Below are 20,919 nucleotides of genomic sequence, written 5' to 3'. Positions count from 1 at the left end.
CCGTTATTTCGCGTGTATACCCCTTCTTCGCTGTAGTATGAACGGTGAGAGTGCAAAAAGTGAGACATACCATTCGTAAAGTGGCTAAGGCGCTCATTAAGATCGACAAAGTCCTGTGCATCTTCAATCGTAAATAGCTCGTATACGCCGGCTTGCGGTGTGGCCACCCGATCTGCAGCACCTTCCAAATCTGGCAGCGACCTGCTCTGTGAAGTAGACGCCCGCTGCAGGAATGCTCTTCGCGTAGACATCTTCCACTGCCCGGTGCGTCCTTCAGGTTTGCACGACGCTGTGCCTGGCTAACACATCTTATACTCCTGCGCAGGTCTACAGCATGGTGCACGCTCACGAACTGTGTTCATCTCTCCAAAATGCCTTCCGTGTGCGGCGGCAACGCATAGCGGTTCCGCACACCACAGCCAACCTCGGCATCCTCTCCGTCCTCCTCCGGAACGGCTTCATAACCTCTATGTACCGTGGAACAGTAGACGAGCCTGATCCGCTTGCGTTCCTCGACGCTGGGGTGGCGCAGCGGCGGATATGGGTGGACCTGAAGTACCGCGAGGAACGGCCCGTCTTGAACGCCATGGAGCTGGTCAGCAAGCCGAGCAAGGCGGTACTCATGGACTTGGATGCTCTGCGGCTTATATGTTCGGGTAGAAGAACGCAGGGCGTGAAGCCGCTACGGATGGGCGAGATTGCGATCGTACGGACGAAGAACCAGGAGCATGAGTGGGTGGAAGCGAGAGAAGCGCTGCAACTAAACCTTGGGGGAGAGATCATTTGCCGGGCACGGTAGTCATGTTGGATCTCATTGTGAGTCCCTTTACTATCACACATTAGGCAAACACGCTCATCCAATAACTATTATCCCGTTGTCCAGCCGTTTTTTTTCCTGAGGAGCCCTATATACCTTGTCATGGTACAAGAGGCACGGCCATCTGTCTTTCAGCGGTCTCGTCATGTTGTATAACTCCGGGGTACATTTTTGACTCAGGAAGGGTAATTACGACCCAAAGTCTCTACCATCAGCATCTACACTCATTACACGAATTGCATTATACGTTTGACACTGAATACTACATGCTAGGCGCTAGGTAGCAAGTTGCGCAAAACTTCATCTACGTCGACGTCCCTGTGGACAGGCCACTCGCCCTCCCTGATCAACTCGTTCTCCGCCAGCAAGGCCCAGTTCGGCGAGGGCGTGGGCCGGATATGAGAGAAATCTTGCACGGAAAGGTTGTTGCCCATCGGATTCTGTAATTCGGTCAGCGTGGCTATTGAGATCACAGTGGCTGAGCGACCGGACGTACAGTGTCAGCCGACCGTAGAGGAGCAGGGTATAGTGAAAATCTGATGTTGGTGCAATGTTCTATGATTGGTTTGGAAGACACGGCGATGTAGACGTCGGTTTGTGACGATGTATGCATGCGATACTACCACAACGTTGCAGTATTTAGCGGAAAGCATAGACAGCAACAACGAACCTGATGACATCCCAGAACTATGACACATCTCGAGAGATCGTGTAAGAGTGCACTGCCTTCGATTTGAGGCAGAAGAAGTATGCAATTGCGCACATTCCGGGCGTGGAGAGCGGTGATCTTCAGTTTGCTTTGAAGGTCTGCTGGGGTTGAAGGAAGGAGGTTGACAACGCAGTGATCGAGGTCAGATATTACGAGATCGGATGCATCAATAGCCGTCGAGGCAGGAAATGAGGAAAAAGTGAGGTATTCGTGCGAATAACCTGAGAGGCTGAAAGTTGTTGAAGGAAGGCCAGCGGGAGCGCTTATGTTGCTTGACAGTAGCATATTAGGAACGTGCTCTTGAGTAGAGTTTGAGAGTATGGGCGAGATAGATGGCTTGTTCACTTTGCGTTTGAAGGTGAACTTTGGCTTCGGTGCTGACACGGTTCGGAGCTTCTGCAAAGACTCTTCAAGCTCCTTCAATTTCTGCGAAACAGAACATTGAGCAGGCACATTCATCAATTTCCCCGGAATCTGTACATACAATATCGCACTGCCTTTGATCATAGCTGGGCAAGAAGCTAGTAGCTTCCGTCAACTCCTTCCTCAGCTTTGCGATGTCCAAGGACAGCTGATCCAGGGCCTCAGGTGCACATCCGTTCAAAGTGTAAGACTCGAGGCAATTTCCGAGTTCTATCGCAGCACCTGCTCAGCCGCCGATGTGATGCGATAGAGACTGCAGCAGACCAGAATGTGCAGCCTGGAAGTAGGCGTAGAACGCTTGCGTGAGGCTCTGATTCGTCTCGGACATTGGAAGCACCAGTAAATATGTCTGCGTTTCAAACAAGCGGGTCGTGGACGGTCCTCGCGGACGTCAGGACAAGTCACGAAGAGCGGTATGCCGAGTTGTGGCCCGGCGCTTGACTGGTGCAGTAGCTGTGACAAACGCTCGTCGTCGCACAGGTGTCCTTGGTCACGTCACGTTGCACACGACGCTTGCTGACCTCGCCATCCACGCCTCCTCCGTTCATCCTCCTCGCTCATCTGCGACGATCTGCCATGGCTGATATGGACGTCGACGTTGAAAATCTCGCGGTTGCTACCGCAAAGGACCAGGAGGAGAAGAAGCGTTTTGAGGTGAAGAAGGTACGATTGGGATTAGCCATCATGCCCGAGGCTTGGTGAGGTTCGCTGACACGCACTCTTTGTGTTGCCGTGATTTTCAACGACAGTGGAACGCTGTTGCGCTTTGGGCATGGGGTACGTTTATTGGTTTTACTGTAGACATTCATTCGCCAATAGTTGTGTAGACATCGTGGTGGACAACTGTGCCATCTGCAGGAACCACATCATGGATCTTTGTGCGTATCACGATTAAACCAACGACAAGCCGCGTATTCTGATTATGAGGCTTAGGTATTGACTGTCAAGCAAACCAGGTGTCGGCCACCAGCGAGGAGTGCAACGCTGCGTGGGGTATCTGCAACGTGCGTATCCAATTGTCGTCCATCGTACTGATCTTACAATAGACGCTGATAACATGCTTATCTCGTGTAGCATGCGTTCCACTTTCATTGCATCTCTCGTTGGCTGAAGACGAGGAACGTCTGTCCCTTAGACAACCGGGAGTGGGAGTTGCAAAAGTAAGTGACGATCGCAAATCTCCGCACTCTCAATGTTGACATAGCTCCAGGTACGGCCGGTAGAAGGCGTGCTGTTAGTGTTTCCCGTTTTCTACCATGTACACTAGAATCTTATCGGTTGCGCGCGCTGCCGGCATGGCCACTGTATGACATCGTATGACATCGAGCGCGATCTGGTTCGCACATGCCTGATGAATGCGCTTGGCAACGAGTTTCTATGCGCATTATAGGATCATGCAGTTGTTCCGAGTGCGCTCTGCATAACATTCGTCGGAGCGGGCGTAACCGGGAAGGTTTCCCTGTGCTACGCCACTATCGTTCCAAATGGCGACTTTTCGGGCGGCATCCATTCGATCTGAGAAGTCCGCGAATTCAGATTTGAACTTGAGTGATGAGCCAGAGTTAGCAGTTTCACGAGGTTTGTCAGTACGCTTCATCCTGATGCTGTTGCTCACCTTATGATAGCTCGCAGACGTTACTGGTCATGAATATTGTTTGCGACTTTAAACACCTCCCAGGTTTCCATGAAATGGCTGATATGGATCGAGGAGGCTGACATACCAACTAATCATCGGTGTGGCGCAGCGGTAGGCTCATACTCGCCAGTCGAGTCGGAGCGTTGAGGCTGGCAGTCAGTCAGCCGCCGCCGAGATAAGCTGACTTTCCCGGATTTTCTCAGTATCCTCTGACTCACTGTCCGTTATCAGTCGCTTTGCCAAGTACCTGCTTGTCTCTAGCTCGCGCCATGCTATCCTATTCATCCTCTATTCTTGCTATTCTTGATGCTCTCCGCACATCCCCCTTCTCCACGGCTTCCCTTCACGCCGCCGAAAGCTCGACCTCTGAGCTTAGTCTAACCCTCGACGATGTCATAAACTATCCTGATGACGACCAGTGCATCAACCAGAATTCGGATTATGTCTCTGCTCCAATAACACCACCGCGTCCTCGCTCAAACGCCATGTCGCTGGACTTTATCCTCCGTTCGTCAGCGTCGCCTCCTCGCAGTGATGCCTATGCCAACCGAGCACACGGGGTGCGGCTTTCTCTACCATCTACCGGCAACGAGGACACCACCAATATCCCCGCTCCATCTTCGAGGCATTTTACGCTCAGTGCGATGTCTTCGATGTCCAATATCGCTGAGCAGAAACCCCTTGAGATGGTGGATAGTGTTTATGGCTGGGTGCCGCCGAATGGGCATGCATACATCGTGCTCGACGCTCATGATTCGACTATAAATACTCTGTGTGCGCTGTCTCCTCGTTTCCGTGTTCCGTTCGCAATGCGTCCTACAGTCACATCCGGTCCCTCTCCCCTCCCAACCGGTGTCAGCTCATCTGTCCTTGCGCATTTTACTGCTGCAGTCACTCCTCGGCGCGCTAGACCGAGAAACGAGGCTGTCGCCGCGTTGCACGAACCGCCCATCAAGCAAGAGCCTCTTTCATCAGTGGCTGCGGCGTTGCCTCCACACTTCGACGGTCAGCCATCAACATTATCAATAGCCTCATCGCAACCGTCGCCCTCGATGTCTGCGCGGCTCGTAGCAACCCAGCACACCGCTCGTGTCAAGCTTCCGGCCACCGTTGCGCCTTCGACCTCTGCGCTGCCAGTGTCCGTGCCAGTGCACGTTTCTTCTCCAGCAGGTCCTACGACGCCGACACCGCAGTCAAGGCGCAGACCACCCCCTCCTCGTGGTGGTGTCGCGCCTGCACTCGCGCGGAGCATCACGCACATTCGCATGGCACGCGAGCGGGCGATGCACCTGCGGACACAGGCGGATATAGGTGCAGCAGACGGGGAAAGACCCCGGGCGCCAAGCGTGTTGGGGCGGTGGCAGGCTGGGCAGAGGTAAGGCGGCGTGCTGCAGGAGGAAAGGGGTTGTGCTTGTGCTTTCGTTTGTTGGCTGCGTTCTGCTCGCTCAGCGATGGCTTTCTTTGGCAACGCCCCCCTTTTTATCTCCCGATATAATCGGAGAAATCACTGTTCCGGCCTCTACACAGTAAGGACACGTACCGCCCAGCGGCAATGCTGCGGTAAGCGTCCATCACATAATCACTGCTCAGTATGATACATGACATGCCATTCGCAACGGCGCACGGTGGGGATCAGTGCCGGTGATGATCGAGTCTCGTCCGGAGGAAACGCAAAAGGCATTGTTGAGGGAACTGTTTCATGAGAATTCTCACAACCGCAGCTGATGAACGCGAGGTTGCGGCGAAGGCACATTGGTCCAACTTGGCGATCGACGCGTCCACGAGCGACTGACCGGAAAAGCCTGCGGACCTGAGTAATGCGTTTGTCATCACAGTTACACTTAAGCGTCGCGGTATCCCAAGTCCTGAAACGCAGTACGTTCTGACATATGGTGAGAAGCCATGCACAAAGACCAACGTTCTTCATCAATCCGGACTGTTTCAAGGATGATTGGATATCAGCCCGATGGTTAAAGTGCATGGTGACCGTTGTAATCTGACAGCTTGAGAGAATTTTGCGCTTCATTCATGAGCCGGTCCCCTGTGTATCTTACCATTACGGGCTGTCGCCGGTAGATAAGGTTGAGCTTGACCATCAGCAATCATATGGCGTAACTCGGAGCCATTATCTAAATTTGAGCTCAATTTGAGCTCAATGCTACAAATGTTAGACATGCTGAAGGATATTGTATTTTTGATCGATTCCGTCAGTTACAGACACTTAATTACGAGTCTCCACAAAGAAGATGAGCGCGTTATCCAGGCTTGAGACGGATGCTTTGCGAAAAGTCATCAGAATTCCGATCGTGAGACATTATAGGACAGGCACAGATCACCGCCTGCGGCTTCTTGACTTGAAGTGCATTTGTGCGGAACAAGCAATGAATGAACTGTAGCTATCTTCTTCACCGTAGTACTTAAAGGTTATCTTTAAACTGTGGTTCTCGTGATAGTATGTTTTACGAGCAGCATTGCGGACATACCGCTGCGAATGGCAGCCGAGAAAGGCCGCCTGGATCTTCCGTGCACGCTGTCTTATGGGAATCAATCATGGTCATGTGCATCATGTCTTGACTTGGAAAGCGCATATCAGATCGATTGGTAGATCACAAGCTCATAGACGTCATCAGTTTCAATTACCCCGAACGGCAAGAGGGCCGCCATATGAGGAAGGTGCGCGAAGACCATGTCGAGAAGCACGAGTTCAAGCTCCGCTCAGCGCCTCGTTATAAAAGACGCATCCACCCTATCAAATCTTGTAAGTCCCCTCCCCCCTCTTGCCGTTCGCCCCAATGCTGCACGTCTCGGCGTGCCACGATACGCGTGCTCTGAAAATGTTCGATTCCGCGTCTTTCAAGTCGCCTAAGAGTCCCAATCCTGATCGTGTGGCGACTTACAGTCCAAGCCATCTTTTGGCAACTTCTTGCTGTGCATTCGGAGTTGGCGCTTCGCGAAGTCTGTGCTGTTAATCTCTCGGTCAAGAGCACAATCGCCGTTCGGTCTTGAATGACATCCGAGTGCACCTGCTTCCTGCACGCACGACAGTTAATGGAGGCCATTAATACACGAAAACACGCTCAGATTCCAAGCTCATCGACCTCAAGCTGATCCTCGCGAGACACTGCATTTCTGTGGCGTGAAAGTCTTTGGACGCCTTGACATCCAATATGCAATGTGTTGGCAGCGAGGAGAGATCATGTATCCTCATCTACTCGGCGACTGCGCGAGTGTGCCATACAAGATGCCACCTGAACTTACGTGGGATGCTTTGGGGAACATTGCAAGTGGCTGACCTACGTAAGTCATTCTTGCTCGCTCTCATGACTGCGAAGTCGAGACGCAGATGCAGTACTAGTCTCGAACAGGATGATCTCCGTGCGGGCTGCGAGGGATTTCTCAACTGGGTGATCTGGTCACGATGTTACCTTTGAATTAGCCAGTTGTTGGACTTTGTAGGTCCGGGAGAACTGCCGAGGAATCAGAGTTCGAAGCTCAAAGTGGGCAAGGTGAGATCGTCGGACCTAACAGGCGCTGTCGCGTGCTGATGCGCCTCCGGTTGCCGAGATGCGCCCAACTAGGCCCTATCACCGTACCCTTTGGTCAGTGGCCCACTCGTGCAATGGCATGCTCCCGCAGACCAATTGCGATCGGAGGCTGGCTCCACGCATCGGGCACAACCACTCGTCAGCGACTCTATGTCAGCGGAGAAAACAGCCCGAAAGGGAGGTTTACTCATTTCGGATTTTGTCATGCGGTCCGATTGGCGGAGAGCGGCCCATACATCTAGGCGCCTATCGCGTCACTCCCGCAAAGACAGGCTAAGCCTGAATCACAAGCCGGCTTTGCCGCCTTCCGCGCGTCGATTGCAATATGCATTGCTAACAGCGCCCGATTATATATAAGCCCGGTGCGGGGCGTCGAAAATCTCGACTGCACTACCTTATACCTTCCTCTATTCTCGTTCGCTGGGTCTAGCGATGGATCCCTCTCATTCTGAGCCCGATATCCAGGAGACCGATACAATCTCTGAGCTTCCACAGGATTTGTCTCCTCGCTCTCATCATGACTATTCGCCAAACCGTCTGGGAGCGCCGCTAACGCGCACTCTTAGTCATGCACAACACGTCAATGTGGACTTCTTCGACCCATCAGGAGTACAGGAATTGCAGCGGACCTTGTCTCGCAGGTCACAAATCCCTTCTGTTGCCGAGAAGAAGGGTGAGGGCCTCGGGCCCTCCATCAGCCGTCGTCTCTCTCGCATTTCTCGAGCGTCCCGTGTGTCGGAGGCGATATCTGAGCTCACGCTCATTCCGACCGAGGGCCCTTTTGACTTTGAGAAGACTCTTAAGAACATGGTCAGGAGGTGAGTATTCCGATCCGTTCGCTGCTCGCTTCGGTACCGACTATCAGCCAGGATCGATCAAGCAGATATTAAGAAGAGAGAGTTAGGGGTCGTTTTCGAGGACCTTCGGGTAGTCGGCTTGGGCGCATCTGCAACATATCAGCAGACGCTGGGTTCCATGCTCAATCCACTCACTTACGTGGAATTCATCAAGCAACTTCGTCATCCGCCTGTTCGGGACATTCTTAGCGGCTTTGAAGGATGCGTACGTCCTGGAGAAATGCTCTGTAAGTGTTTTCAGCCAGATCTGCATATCTGCTTCCCGACCTATCTTCCGTGCTTCAGTGGTTCTTGGCCGTCCGGGCGCTGGATGCAGCACGCTCTTGAAGGTGCTCGCGAATCAGCGAACGGAGTACCATGCGATATATGGTGATGTGCGTTACGACACATTCACGCCGGAGCAGGTTCACAAGCATTATCGCGGAGACATTCAGTACTCTCCTGAAGATGACGTTCACTTCCCTACCCTGACTGTCAAAGAGACGCTCGACTTCGCCGCCAAGACGCGCACGCCGCATTCTCGAATCCACGAGAGTCGCGAGGAGCACCGGCGCATTGTGATTGAAGTGCTCATGACCATCTTCGGTTTAAGACATGTCAAGGACACGCTCGTGGGAGATGCGAGCATCCGAGGTGTGAGCGGTGGTGAGAAGAAACGGGTATCCATCAGTGAGGTTCTGGCGGCGCGAAGTCTGTTGACATCGTGGGACAAGTATGTGACTCTAATGCTTCAGATTGGATGAGTATTAATTGAAAAACTATCTGCAGCTCGACGCGAGGCCTTGAGTGAGTTCACAAGCCTTTATATCCGAATTCTTCCTTATTCATTTCTCATGCAGCGCCTCTACGGCGCTGGAGTTCGTTCGCGCACTCCGGCTTGCGACTGACATAGGCCGTGTCTCGTCCATCGTCTCCATCTACCAAGCTGGCGAGTCGATCTACGAGGTTTTTGATAAAGTCTGCGTTATCTATTCTGGCAAGATGATCTACTTCGGGCCTGCAGATCGCGCCCGACAGTTCTTTATCGACATGGGTTATGAGCCTGCCAACCGTCAGACCACTGCCGATTTTCTTGTCGCCATCACGGACCCCAACGGACGCATTGTCCGGAACGGGTTCGAGTCGCGGGTGCCGCGAACCGCGGACGAGTTCGCTCAGTATTTCAGGGAGAGCGAATTTGGGCGGATGAATAGGGAGGACATGGCCTCCTATAAGGAGGAGGTACACGGCCAGCCGGATCGCGCAGACCAGTACAAACAGAGCAGCAAAGCGGAGCACGCAAAGACAACTTCAAAGAAGAGCCCGTATATCATCTCGATACCGATGCAGGCTCGCGCGTTGATGCTCCGGCGTGTGCAGATCATCAAAGGCGCGGTTGCCGCACAGGTGGTCCAACTCATGTCGTTCATTCTGCAGGGTGTCATTGTAGGCACGATCTTCTTGAGGATTAGTGACTCTACAACAACATTCTTCTCGCGTGGTGGTGTGCTGTTCTTGTACGTTGCACTTCTCTTCTCGCCGCGCCATTTCGTCTGACGATCCTGATCTATTCCAGTGCACTTCTGTTCTCGGCACTCTCGACTATGGCTGAGATTCCTGCCCTCTTCGGTCAGCGCCCAATCGTCTTGCGGCATTCCAAGGCAGCCATGTACCATCCATTCGTGGAGGCGCTCGCCCTCACCTTAGTCGACCTTCCCATTTCAGCCGTCACAGCCATCTGTTTCGCCATCATTCTATACTTCGTCGTCCGCCTACAGCAAACTGCCGCACAATTCTTCATTTTCCTGTTGATAACCTACTCCATGACTCTTACGATGAAGGCTTGGTTCCGCGCGATTGCCGCTGCATTTAGGAGCGCGGCTCCAGCGCAAGCTGTTGCTGGTCTGTCGACGCTGGTTTTGACGCTCTACACCGGCTATACGATCCCTCAGCCGTCGATGATTGGTGCATTGCGGTGGATCACATACATCAACGTAAGTTTGGTCTGTCTCTTGTGCTGTTCTTCCTTATCGCTCACCGTTTGCTGCTTACAGCCCCTGAAATACGGATTCGAGGCGCTGATGGTGAACGAGTTCCACACGGTTAACGGCGAGTGCGCATCGCTCGTTCCCTCGGGCCCCGGATACGAGAACATCTCGCTCGCGAATCAAGTTTGTACCACCGTCGGCTCGCAATCCGGTCAGTCGACTGTCAATGGCATGCTGTACTTGGAGAAGTCTTTTGGTTACTTTTACGACCATCTGTGGAGAGTGAGTCTTATCATATCGGTTGATCGTTACAAGCGAATCGGCTGATGCGCAATTGTCATCAGAACTTCGGTATCATCTGCGCTTTCGCTTTCGGTTTCATAGCCTTCCTGCTCATGCTCACGGAGGTCAATACTGGCCTTGCGGGCGACAGCACGGTGACGCTATACAAACGTGGCTCTAAGGTTAATGCCTTGGAGCAGGCCGACTCTGCCGACGAGGAGAAGCAAGGTAGCAGGGATAGCGTGTCAACGCAACATGGTATCGACAGCGACGACGTTGACACGAAGCAGGCTTTGAACGAGGCCGCCGCTCAGAGCAGTACGTTCTCGTTCGAGAATTTGACGTACGTCGTGAGCGTCGGTGGTGAACAGCGGACACTGCTCGATAACGTGTCGGGGTACGTTGCCCCAGGCAAATTGACTGCCCTTATGGGCGAGTCTGGTGCTGGCAAGACGACCTTGCTTAACGTGCTTTCCGAGCGCACGACCGGCGGTGTCGTCACCGGTAATCGCTTCTTGAACGGTCAACCTCTCCCTGATGACTTCCGTTCTCAGACGTGAGTGCATCGCCACATATAAAAACGAAATGATTGCTGAATGTTGTGACCGTTACAGCGGTTATGTACAGCAGATGGATACTCACTTGCCATACGCAACCGTTCGCGAGGCATTGCTCTTCTCCGCCAAATTGCGCCAGCCCGCATCCGTGCCACTTGCGGAGAAGGAGGCGTACGTCGAGAAGTGCCTGAAGATGTGCGGTCTGGAGAATCATGCAGATGCCATCGTTGGCTCGCTCAGCGTCGAGCACCGCAAACGCACCACGATTGGTGTCGAGCTGGTCGCGAAGCCGTCTCTCATTTTCTTGGACGAACCGACGTCTGGTCTTGACTCTCAGAGCGCATGGGCTATCGTGTGCTTCTTGCGGCAACTGGCAGACAGCGGGCAGTCGATTGTATGCACGTACGTTCATGCATCTTCACCTTCTGCGACCATGATACTGACGGCCCGCAATGGTTAGTATCCATCAACCGTCAGCTGAACTATTCGAGGTGTTTGACAGGCTTCTATTGCTGCGCAAGGGTGGTCAGACCGTGTACCACGGGGATCTGGGCCGCAACGCCATTACTCTGATCAACTACTTTGAGAGTCATGGTGGACGGCACTGCGGTGAGGCAGAGAACCCGTATGTGTCCATGTGTCTCTTCCTATATGAACCTAACAGTCTATTAGCGCGGAGTATATTCTCGAAGTTATTGGCGCGGGTGCGACTGCGAGTTCGGACATCAACTGGTACCACATGTGGAGGAAGTCTCAGGAGGCTCAAACGTTGGTGCAAGACCTTGACGCCATTCACGTCGAGGGTCGTCAACGCCCAGTTGCCGAGTCGTCCACGCACGGAGAATTTCCTACAAGCTGGTGGTACCAGATGGTCACGCTGCTGCATCGCGACGCGCAGGCCCACTGGCGCGACCCACAATACATGCTGGCAAAGCTTCTTGTCAACGTCCCTGCGGGTCTCGTCATCGGCTTCACGTTCTTCAAGGCAAAGGACAGCATTCAGGGCACACAGAACAAGCTATTCGTACGTGCCACGCTCCCCTCATCTGCGCAAAGCTCCAGCTAATCCCTTTATAGTCGATCTTCATGTCTACGATCATCAGTACGGCGCTCGCGAATCAGCTGCAGGTGCCATTCTTGGACATGCGCACCATCTATGAAGTTCGCGAGCGGCATAGCCGCATGTACAGTTGGACGGCGCTGCTCACGTCGCAGATGTTGATTGAGATCCCATGGAACATCGTTGGCTCGACGTTGTACTTCCTATGCTGGTACTGGACCGTGGCCTTGCCGAGTGATCGAGGCGGCTACACGTATCTTATGCTCGGTGTCATGTTCCCGATATACTACACCACTATTGGCCAGGTAAGCACTCACTATCCGCCGACTTGAAAGCGGTTACTGATCAGATATGTGTAGGCCGTTGCAGCAATGTGCCCCAATGCTCAGATTTCTGCACTTGTGTTTAGTTTCCTGTTCTCCTTCGTGCTGTCCTTGTACGTGTCGCTGTGCTTCATCTTCCTATAATCGCACTAACGGATGTATATAGCGACGGTGTACTTCAGCCATACCGTGAGCTGGGCTGGTGGCAATGGATGTACCGCTTGTCTCCCTTCACGTACCTCATTGAGGGTATGGTCGGTCAAGGTATGGTTTCTGCTGATTGTTCGTTGCCCAATTGCTCATTTGCTATATGCAGCCATGGGCAACACCCCGATCCGTTGCTCTTCGACGGAGCTCGTCAATTTGAATCCACCCTCGGGTCAAACATGCTCTGAATACATGAGCACATACATCTCGAATTACGGCGGGTACATCACCAACGGGGACGCGACCAGTGGGTGCCAATACTGCGAGTTCAGCACGGCGGACGCATTCCTGGAGACCAGTTTCAACATCTTCTACAAAAACCACTGGCGCGATTTCGGTCTTTTCATCGCATACATTGGTTTCAATGTGAGTTTTCTTGACCTTGGAATTTGACTGTATCTGAGACAGAGCGTGTAGGTTGGGTGCATCTACATGTTGACATACATGTTCCGCATCCGTTCCGGGAGCATGATTGGAAGCGCCATTGGCTGGCTGAAGACCCGGATCGCCAAGAGAAAGTGATTCAACGCGGCGTGCATCTATACCATTATCGTTAGACGATTCGATCTTTAGACTAGATATACCATAGGGAACGTTGTTGAGACAATAATGTCTGCGTTAACGTAGAAGAGGAAGTTGGTCACGGGACAGCACTTATGCCTTTTTACGAACTTGCATGTTGGACGCGATACTCAATGCATCGTAGATCTGTATCATAGCAATTTAAACCTTCTGCTCCTTGTCGCGTCGAGATGCGTCATTGTCACATGGGCGCGACACCGAGTGAGCTGTCGTTGACGTCATTTGGATGTGAAGTCCATTCTGCCTCAACTGGTATATGGTCGTCATATAAAGAGTCGACGCCACGGTGAAGGTGGTCCTCCCCCCCTCCCACTATTAGCACCCTCAGATTGACCAGAACACGACCGGCACCATGCCGCCTGTACCCAAACGCGGATTTAATATTGACTTTGCAGGTAGAGGTGTGAGCTATCGGCGTGAAACCAGCACTGAACCTTGTGGGGTGTGGATCGCTGACAGACAAGTGCATCATTGTAACGGGAGGCAATCGCGGCATTGGGCGCGCTATCTCGGAGGCGTGTGCGGAGGCCGGGGCACGCGTCGCAATAATCTATAGAAGCTCGAAGGACGCAGGACAGGTTGCGGAGACGATCGGTAAAGAGCACAACATGGAGTGCAAGGTCAGACGAGATTTTCTTGTGACTGAGGGCATGTCAATTTTACTCTGATGCGCGAATTAGGCATATAAGTGTGATGTTTCCGATCCCGAGAATGTCACGAAGACCTTACAGCAAATCAATAACGACATGGGTCCGGTTACTGGGCTTGTGGCGGTAAGTCTGGCGTTCTATTGCTTGGGCAACTTGTCTTATAGTTGTACGTCTCCAGAACGCGGGTGTCTCGGTCGTGAAACCGGCACTTGAGTTGACGAAAGAGGACTTTGACAAGGTGTACACCGTGAATGTATTCGGAGTATTCAACGTTGCACGAGCGGTGGCCGACCTCTGGGTTAAGAACAAGTACAAGGGCGGTTCTATCGTGGTCATTTCTAGCATGAGCTCGCAGATCATCAACCAGGTTGGACCAGGAAGGCCACTCACCCAGGTACGTCATCCGATTATGCATTGTCTGCGAAGCCACTAATACAATTGCATAGGCGTTCTACAACTCCTCGAAAGCAGCAGCGTCGAACCTTACGAAGGGACTCGCAGCGGAGTGGGCGCAATATGGCATCCGCGTCAATGCTGTTTCTCCTGGATATGGCACATTCGTTCAATGATCGCAGTCTATCTAAATTGGCTGACCTGTATAATAGTCAATACTGACCAGACATCTGGCATGGAGCAATCTATCCGAGACCATCAAGCAAGCCACCTGCCACTTGGTCGTTTCTCGCAGCCGGAAGAGATGGCACCGCAGACACTGCTGCTGCTCTCAGACCGTGCGAGCTACATGACAGGCCAGGAATATTTCGTTGATGGGTAAGTATCAACGTTGATCGAAGAATTTCTGTTAAGTGCTGAACCCCATCGCCCAGCGGCCAATTGGTATACTAAGCGGTCGAAGGGTTTTCCATGAACGCGACCATCGTCGACTCGCTTTCTCACATTTGTGCATGTTGCTATCGATATTGTTCTCATAATGTTGTGGCCAAGTCGCTCTGTATAATAGCTCGTCAGTAGTTCAGTGAATGTCAAAGACTGCATAATCTTGAGCATACAGATGAAAATGATGATTATTTGTTAGGAGACGCGTTGTTAGGAGCAACTATGCGGAACGAACTGTTCGCCTTGGTGGAGAATTATTTATGCCTGCTGTATGGAGAAATATGAACGCGTGCGAGCCAAAGAGAGCGTGGCACTGCATGCTTTTCATGGGTGAGAGGTTATAAAGACTCAGGAAGCGAATAGAAGTGCGAAGCTTGGGGCGCCGCGGCGGCACATGCAGTCCAGAAGTGAGGATAATGTCAGATATCATTACTACTAAGATATATCGAGCGCATGGGCATGAACTTCGCACCACGAGTGCTGGGGATGTCGATGATCGATGAGGGATAGTAAGCAGACGGATTTCAAGAGAAGCGTAACCACGTCGCATCTCTCACCAACTTCGCGCTGCACCGTGCTTGTCAAGATCGCTTGCCGCTCATCCGACGGGTTAACTAGAGCTGCAACATGATTCTACAGAGCCCTATGGAGGACATCGATATTTCTAGGTTGTTAATGATCGTTATGTGGGATTGGCGGGCCTACCATGTAGTTTGCGAGTTTTCATGATGTCTTTACGTTTGCATCGCCTGTCCACCAACTCGTTAGCGAGCGAGGATCGTAGCCTATTCAAAAAGGACGCAATCTGTTCTCGCATTCCCTACCTATCTGCCCGCAATTTGGCTCTGGATGCGCTTCTATGTGTGGTACTCTTGAGAACACATATCCTGGCCGACGCTCGTCCCACCTAACGCCATCGTATTCTTGTGGCACTAATTATTCACCTTCCCATGAGCTGTTTCTGCGTCTCCGCAATCGCTAGGAAGCTATGGTGAAAGTCTCCTTTGAAATCTACGCTCACGAGGATCCAATTCAACGCCGTCATGTTCCGTCGACTACGAAGTTGTCAAAGGTTCTCCAAGCAATGATGTAGTACCAGAGCCATGATGCATGATGCATGAATGCATGCGTGACGCTGGCGCTGAGCGTGCTTGACACGACTAGTCACGCGACGTCGACGCGATCAGTCACAACCAGCAAGTCACGCAAACCCAGCATTTGATCCCGCTTTCATGTTGATACTCTGCGACGATTCTGAAGAAACATATGCCTCTACAACTTTCGGCTGTTAAAAATTAATGCAAGCATACGTTATTGGTAAAATGGACGAGTCCCGGGGGCACATCCTGGCACATCTGATCAATTACCAACCATGCGGTATCGGCTTCGCGATGTCGCTCGCATTCTATTCTGCTCCTGGCCTTCTGTCCCGCATGACCTCTACCGTGATTGCCGTCCGTGCGGCCTGCACATTAAGTTACCAGTGCGGCCCGCCTACAGTGCACATGAGCCCTTCGAACGTAGCCCGGTGATCAGGAACCGTCGAGAATCGACTCAAGATATAAATATCGTGCATTTCAATGAGTGCGGGGAATCACTGCATGATTGTCTCTGCATCTGCTTTGTTCGTGATGCGCGTCTCTTTTGCTCGACTAGGCGTGGTATGCGTGCTCCTGTCTGGCCTGACAGGCGCGTTTGCTGACGCTCCGGACAACACGACTTGTACGCATATCTGCTCATATAAGTACCTGTATTGATCTTGTACGATAACCATCAATTAATCAGTGCTCAATCCCGCGTATCAACGCCTCAAGACGGGGACGGTGAAGCCATCCGGATGGGCATATAATCAGGCGCAGGTGCAGGCGCACGGGCTCGCCAGCCAACAGCCTGTGTGGTACAGCTAGTCAGCAACTACGATTATGCATAGCATGCGTCCTGTCTGATTAGAACAGTGTGAAGGACTCGGTGTGGTTCGGAGGCATGCTGGAATATAGCGAGATGGAGGAGGCTGCGCCGTACTGGTTGTAGGTGTCGTTGCTCGATGTGCGGCTATGCGGTGCTCATGGTCATGTAGCAACGGTTGGGTTGCGCTTGCGCATCAGCTCCAGAACGATACACTGCTGGGATATGTCCGATCTTTCTTGGATTATGTATATGCCTCGCAAGAGGAGTCGGGCAACTTTGGGCCTCCGCCGTTCAACACGTCTCTCCCCGTGCTGCTTTGGCCTCGATATATGGTCATGCTTGGATTGATTGTGAGCCCCATTCGACTCGCATCTCTATCCAGAATTCCTCTGATTTGGGCTCTTAATAGCAATATGCGGAAGCTGATCCTAGCGAGTTCACGAATATAACCAATCTGCTGCATAACTTTGTTCCATACGCCGCGGAGCGATTCGCGTCCGGAGATCTGGGCACCGCGGATCAAGGGGACCAATATGCGTACCAGCAAGTCCGGTGGGAGGAGGTGCCGTATCGACTCGTCTGTCCGAGTGGTGTTCTAGGCTGATGTACACATATGACCTTGCAGCTCGTGCTCGTCTTGCAGTGGCTGTATGACAACGACCCCCGGGACAAACAGGCGGAGCTGATCTCGCTGATGAAGGCGGCGCGTGCACAGGGATTCTCGTGGAAGGACGACTTTTATGTGGATAATGGGACATTCCCGAGAGTGGCGGTCACCGCGGAGAACGAAGGCATGCATAAGTGAGCGTCTTCACATCGGTGAGGTTGGATTTGTGTCTGGACTGACGATGCGCTGGTTGCAGTCATGGAGTCAACGTTGGAGAATGTGAGGACTCGTTTGAGCTGTTTGTGTGGATGGGTGCTGATGTACCGCTTCAGCTATCAAGTCGGAGGCACTTGCATGGCGTATGACAGGAGAGCAGAGTGATATCGATAGCACGTAAGGCACCGTCGACATTGTGGCATCCTGTGTCGGCATTGAACTGAAGCATTCCTCGTAGCTATGCTCGCGTAGACATGATTTGGAAGTATCATGGACGACCGCAAGGGATCTATACCACGGATGAACACCTCGCTGGACTGGAGCCATCGAGGGGGTGAGCCGTTCGTCCCACATCCCAACTGCTGTTTTTCTCATATATGCGTATATAAGCTCTGAGTACTGTGCGAGCGTGGAGACGCTGTTCTCGCTCGAAATGATATATGCCACGCTGGGCAACCCTGACTGGGCAGACCTCGCCGAGCGGATTGCCTACAACTCGGTACCGGCACAGGTGAGTGTGCTCTTCTGCTGTCTTCTGCATGGACGTTGAACGCACATAATGTTTAGAGCACGCCGGACTGGTGGTCGCATCAGTACCTTCAGCAAACGAACCAAATCTGGGTGAAGAACCACACGGATGGCGCGCCGTGGACGACGCTACCTCCGGATACCACGTACAGCAATGTGATGGGGATGGAGCCGAACTATCCATGCTGTGGGTTGCCGCTTCGTTTTTGTTTTCCTGCGCCTAGAGTTCTTACGTAGCATGAAGGCACTGTCAACCACCCCCAGGGATGGCCAAAGTTTTGGAGCAATAGCTTCCTGCTCGCCGATAACGAGACGGCGCTACTGCACGCTCTTCTCGGTCCTGCGACACTCTCGACGAATCTTGCCAGCGGTGTGAGCACCAACGGTGAGCATCGTCGGTTGATCCTTCAGATCGTGCAAACATCCATACTCATTTGTTCGAGTGCGTAGTGACGGTCGACACGCTGTATCCGTTCGGCTCGACTGTTACATACAGCATCACCGCGTCCGCACCGTACACGCTCTATATTCGCATCCCTAACTGGGCACAGTCCGCCAGCAATATCAGCGTGAACGGCGCGCAGGCCACCGTGCTCTCACCTGATGAGGACAGTGCACTCCAAGCCGTGAACATCTTGGAAGGAAAGACTATCGTCGAGTTGTACCTCGATATGCAAATTGAAATTGAGGAGAGGACGAATGGCAGCATCGCGGTCTATCGTGGGCCGCTGCTGTATGCTGTGGATTTGGCGTACAATGATACGTTGATGCCTGCGCTGAGGTAGGTCGATCTGAATTTCTCGTGGATTCCTCGCATTGTGACAGCCGCCGATCAGATCCGAGAGTCCGCTGGATTTCATCGAGACTTTGCCCGACGTGCCCGCATCCGACCTCACTCCTGTAAGCCCTTTGAATCAGCATGAATCACCCGCGTGTCCTGACCTGTATGCGATCACAGTATGATAATCACAGTCACGATCACACATGGCTCGCAACTGTCCCGTGGAACATCGCTATCGACCCATCCACGCTAGCCTTCCACGAAGAGAGCGTCGACGAGCTCCCATACCACGTTTGGGAGACGGGTGAACAGCCTCAGTCGATGACGGCGGCAGCGTGTGAGATAGTCTGGCCGCTGTTGTGGGGCGATGCCAGCTGGCCGCCGCAGAGCCCGAACGCGTGTCTTGGGGACACGTTTGAAGTCACGCTGAGGCCGTTTGGGGGGACGAGGCTGAGGATTGGGCAGATTCCGACTATGACGGTCGGCTCGTGAGCAATGTCGGGGTAGGACGATTTAATTCTCATCTACGTGATGTACTCTTCTTTTCTTGTATGTGAGCTCGGGTTTACATATACGAATTATGATTATGTCGATGCCAAAGCGTTAATTGTCGGACGCGACGCGGCAGTAAGCGCCGAAAACGCGTCCCCGTGACCGCGTGTGCGTTTTGGGCGCTCATGTCGCCCTTCGCGTCGAGTCGGTCGACCACGTCTCCTGTCCCATCACAGCACCACCAAGGTGAAAGATGGCTCCAGTTTTTCAGCTCAATAAACTGGTTGCTTTCGCACATCAGCGGCAACTCAACACTCGTGTCGAAGCGTCATCATTTTTTTCTTGTATAAACTCTCACTTCTTTGCAATTCCTGTCAGGTCTGCTTGTCTGCATTTTATTGGAAATATCTAGGGTTCACACTCAAATACTTCACTCGCACAATTCCGGGGGAAAGGCGTGGAGATCTTCATCACTCACAATGGGGATGGTGAATGCGCAGCAATTCACCCCTATTTATCTCAATGGCTATCTCACTTTCCGACGTAAAAACTATTCATATCGAGCCGCCATTGACACACGCAACACCGATCTGCGCATACAATGAGGGTTGTAGCCCTCAGCTGCACTTGCAGGAAGCCTTTCACGAACAGATCTGAATATTCGATATGAGGAAAAAAGGTGTTCCAGGACGAGCAGGCAGCAGTCGAGATTGTAAGCACGGATCAAAATAAGTGTATTACACTCAATGCCTCACTGATCAGAACATACGATCCTTCAGTTGCGGCGTTAAGAGGTTAGTCTCCGATTACGGCCTTTCAAAAGAACTTACCATATCCAGCGGAGAGCAGGTACCACAACGCATCTGAATCCGCAGCGTAAAATCATCTTATATCCAAATTCCGAGCTCATAGTCACAGAATGCCTCACCAAATTTGAAGAAAAACGGGAGGCCGAGGATCGAAGCAACGACCTACCGCTGAAATGGTCCACAATAATCCCTGAGGAAGGAATGTAATAATCTGATCATTTGCAAGATTGATAGAGCTAGAGCAAGAGTTCTTCCGCTATCTGAAGGCCCTCGCGACATATACAATCACGCACACACCAGTTGTAGAGAATCAAGTCGACGTGGTATGCAGTAAGTTGGTTCGACTACCTGACACACAAAGTCGTCTCCTTGACTGATGTCTCATTGACCCGTAGCGCGGCACTCTATGCACGCGGTATATCCCAAATTGCACTGTCTCATAAGTACGAATGAGGAATGCTGTGCGTGGAAGCTGGCCGAACGTCCCGTGTGCTCTATAAATGAGATACAGCCGCACGAAGCGAGGAGTGCACGCACCTACGACGCGCAAGGACAGATATTGCCGAGTAGCGATGGTGTCCTGTCTCGATGGAGGCGCTAGGGTCAAGTACGTGTCAATGATATCGGTTGAAAACTGCAGACTGCGAATTATCAAGACCACACCATCTCACCAGCCATATGAAGACGGTACCCTTACGTCGCATTAAGCATTGACCACCTAGGACTCCGCGTCCCTCGAGCTTGCTTTGTCTTTCCACCTGCCCTGTCGATGGTCCTGACTCCTCGGTTGTATTTTCAATCAACCTGGGTTTAACAAAATGAAGCATAACATTCCGAAGCTCCGACGTCTTTAGCAGCCCACCAAGTACGTCCATCGCGACCTCTGTCCAGTGGTCAAGAAATGGTTTCATCTTGTGCGCGTGCATTCTAACAGCCCATGGCAAAGCTGTCCAGGATGAGAACGCGTATGCATTATAGAGACGGCGAGTCCGTTAGGCCAAAGAAAGAGCGAGGGAATCGATTGGACGATCTGCCGCGGAAAAGTAAAAGAAACAGCGTACGCGAAGTTGATCACGCTCTTGAAACTATTGCTGACATCGAAGACCAGGTGCAACACTATATAGCC

General features: G+C 52.3%; 7 protein-coding genes across 7 annotated transcripts; 6 read left to right on the top strand and 1 right to left on the bottom strand.

Annotated features, from left to right (window-relative positions):
• The first annotated feature begins 166 nt into the window (after positions 1-166).
• LAESUDRAFT_727524 (ribosomal protein S8) lies at positions 167-1,247 on the top strand. Its single transcript, XM_040909238.1, has 3 exons — positions 167-264; positions 326-816; positions 884-1,247. The coding sequence occupies exon 2, from the start codon at positions 335-337 to the stop codon at positions 797-799; it is 465 nt and encodes a 154-aa protein (XP_040762690.1). The 5' UTR covers positions 167-264; positions 326-334; the 3' UTR covers positions 800-816; positions 884-1,247.
• On the bottom strand, positions 761-2,334 carry LAESUDRAFT_727523 (TBCC-domain-containing protein). Its single transcript, XM_040909237.1, has 6 exons — positions 2,214-2,334; positions 2,011-2,159; positions 1,488-1,952; positions 1,314-1,436; positions 884-1,257; positions 761-816 (listed from the first exon to the last, which is right to left on the bottom strand). The coding sequence occupies exons 1-5, from the start codon at positions 2,275-2,277 to the stop codon at positions 1,087-1,089; spliced, it is 972 nt and encodes a 323-aa protein (XP_040762689.1). The 5' UTR covers positions 2,278-2,334; the 3' UTR covers positions 761-816; positions 884-1,086.
• Positions 2,335-2,525: 191 nt separating this feature from the next.
• On the top strand, positions 2,526-3,113 carry LAESUDRAFT_656956 (RING/U-box; the record flags this gene model as incomplete). Its single annotated transcript, XM_040904650.1, has 5 exons — positions 2,526-2,612; positions 2,699-2,726; positions 2,777-2,827; positions 2,883-2,953; positions 3,024-3,113. 5 exons carry the CDS (start codon positions 2,526-2,528, stop codon positions 3,111-3,113), a joined length of 327 nt encoding a protein of 108 aa, XP_040762688.1.
• Positions 3,114-3,751: 638 nt separating this feature from the next.
• LAESUDRAFT_727521 (uncharacterized protein) lies at positions 3,752-5,188 on the top strand. The gene has a single exon (XM_040909236.1). It carries the CDS (start codon positions 3,855-3,857, stop codon positions 4,962-4,964), a length of 1,110 nt encoding a protein of 369 aa, XP_040762687.1. The 5' UTR covers positions 3,752-3,854; the 3' UTR covers positions 4,965-5,188.
• Positions 5,189-7,447: 2,259 nt separating this feature from the next.
• On the top strand, positions 7,448-13,159 carry LAESUDRAFT_702922 (pleiotropic drug resistance ABC transporter). Its single transcript, XM_040906506.1, has 16 exons — positions 7,448-7,948; positions 8,000-8,214; positions 8,273-8,699; positions 8,756-8,773; positions 8,827-9,483; positions 9,543-9,960; positions 10,021-10,236; positions 10,299-10,792; positions 10,851-11,195; positions 11,254-11,418; positions 11,466-11,817; positions 11,871-12,158; positions 12,213-12,289; positions 12,343-12,440; positions 12,493-12,749; positions 12,801-13,159. The coding sequence occupies exons 1-16, from the start codon at positions 7,563-7,565 to the stop codon at positions 12,903-12,905; spliced, it is 4,518 nt and encodes a 1,505-aa protein (XP_040762686.1). The 5' UTR covers positions 7,448-7,562; the 3' UTR covers positions 12,906-13,159.
• Positions 13,160-13,276: 117 nt separating this feature from the next.
• LAESUDRAFT_744126 (NADP-dependent mannitol dehydrogenase) lies at positions 13,277-14,620 on the top strand. The gene is made up of 7 exons (XM_040911296.1): positions 13,277-13,360; positions 13,425-13,585; positions 13,646-13,738; positions 13,794-14,009; positions 14,062-14,167; positions 14,221-14,386; positions 14,443-14,620. The coding sequence occupies exons 1-7, from the start codon at positions 13,318-13,320 to the stop codon at positions 14,459-14,461; spliced, it is 804 nt and encodes a 267-aa protein (XP_040762685.1). The 5' UTR covers positions 13,277-13,317; the 3' UTR covers positions 14,462-14,620.
• A 1,463-nt stretch (positions 14,621-16,083) lies between these two features.
• On the top strand, positions 16,084-18,984 carry LAESUDRAFT_715247 (uncharacterized protein; the record flags this gene model as incomplete). Its single annotated transcript, XM_040907128.1, has 15 exons — positions 16,084-16,174; positions 16,238-16,358; positions 16,408-16,479; positions 16,530-16,710; positions 16,770-16,937; positions 16,986-17,161; positions 17,224-17,246; positions 17,300-17,360; positions 17,422-17,517; positions 17,574-17,694; positions 17,751-17,898; positions 17,956-18,096; positions 18,162-18,492; positions 18,548-18,611; positions 18,670-18,984. The coding sequence occupies 15 exons, from the start codon at positions 16,084-16,086 to the stop codon at positions 18,982-18,984; spliced, it is 2,109 nt and encodes a 702-aa protein (XP_040762684.1).
• Positions 18,985-20,919: the final 1,935 nt, after the last annotated feature.

This window comes from Laetiporus sulphureus (genome assembly GCF_001632365.1).
Source record: "Laetiporus sulphureus 93-53 unplaced genomic scaffold LAESUscaffold_29, whole genome shotgun sequence".
Classification (NCBI taxonomy): Eukaryota; Fungi; Basidiomycota; class Agaricomycetes; order Polyporales; family Laetiporaceae; genus Laetiporus; species Laetiporus sulphureus.
Note: the sequence above shows the minus strand (reverse complement) of the source record. Positions and strands in the feature narration are given on the sequence as shown.

Bases quoted from the DNA above. Each gene is read 5' to 3' on its own strand.
- LAESUDRAFT_727524 (XM_040909238.1), top strand. From the start codon at position 335: ATGGTGCACGCTCACGAACTGTGTTCATCTCTCCAAAATGCCTTCCGT.
- LAESUDRAFT_727523 (XM_040909237.1), bottom strand. From the start codon at position 2,277: ATGTCCGAGACGAATCAGAGCCTCACGCAAGCGTTCTACGCCTACTTC. The intron at 1,953-2,010 runs GTATGTACAGAT...TCTGTTTCGCAG, and splicing joins ATCAAAGGCAGTGCGATATT to AAATTGAAGGAGCTTGAAGA. The intron at 1,258-1,313 runs GTACGTCCGGTC...ACCGAATTACAG, and splicing joins CTCTACGGTCGGCTGACACT to AATCCGATGGGCAACAACCT.
- LAESUDRAFT_727521 (XM_040909236.1), top strand. From the start codon at position 3,855: ATGCTATCCTATTCATCCTCTATTCTTGCTATTCTTGATGCTCTCCGC.
- LAESUDRAFT_702922 (XM_040906506.1), top strand. From the start codon at position 7,563: ATGGATCCCTCTCATTCTGAGCCCGATATCCAGGAGACCGATACAATC. The intron at 9,484-9,542 runs GTACGTTGCACT...GATCTATTCCAG, and splicing joins CGTGGTGGTGTGCTGTTCTT to TGCACTTCTGTTCTCGGCAC. The intron at 11,419-11,465 runs GTATGTGTCCAT...ACAGTCTATTAG, and splicing joins TGCGGTGAGGCAGAGAACCC to CGCGGAGTATATTCTCGAAG.
- LAESUDRAFT_744126 (XM_040911296.1), top strand. From the start codon at position 13,318: ATGCCGCCTGTACCCAAACGCGGATTTAATATTGACTTTGCAG. The intron at 13,361-13,424 runs GTAGAGGTGTGA...GATCGCTGACAG, and splicing joins ATTTAATATTGACTTTGCAG to ACAAGTGCATCATTGTAACG. The intron at 14,010-14,061 runs GTACGTCATCCG...ACAATTGCATAG, and splicing joins CAGGAAGGCCACTCACCCAG to GCGTTCTACAACTCCTCGAA.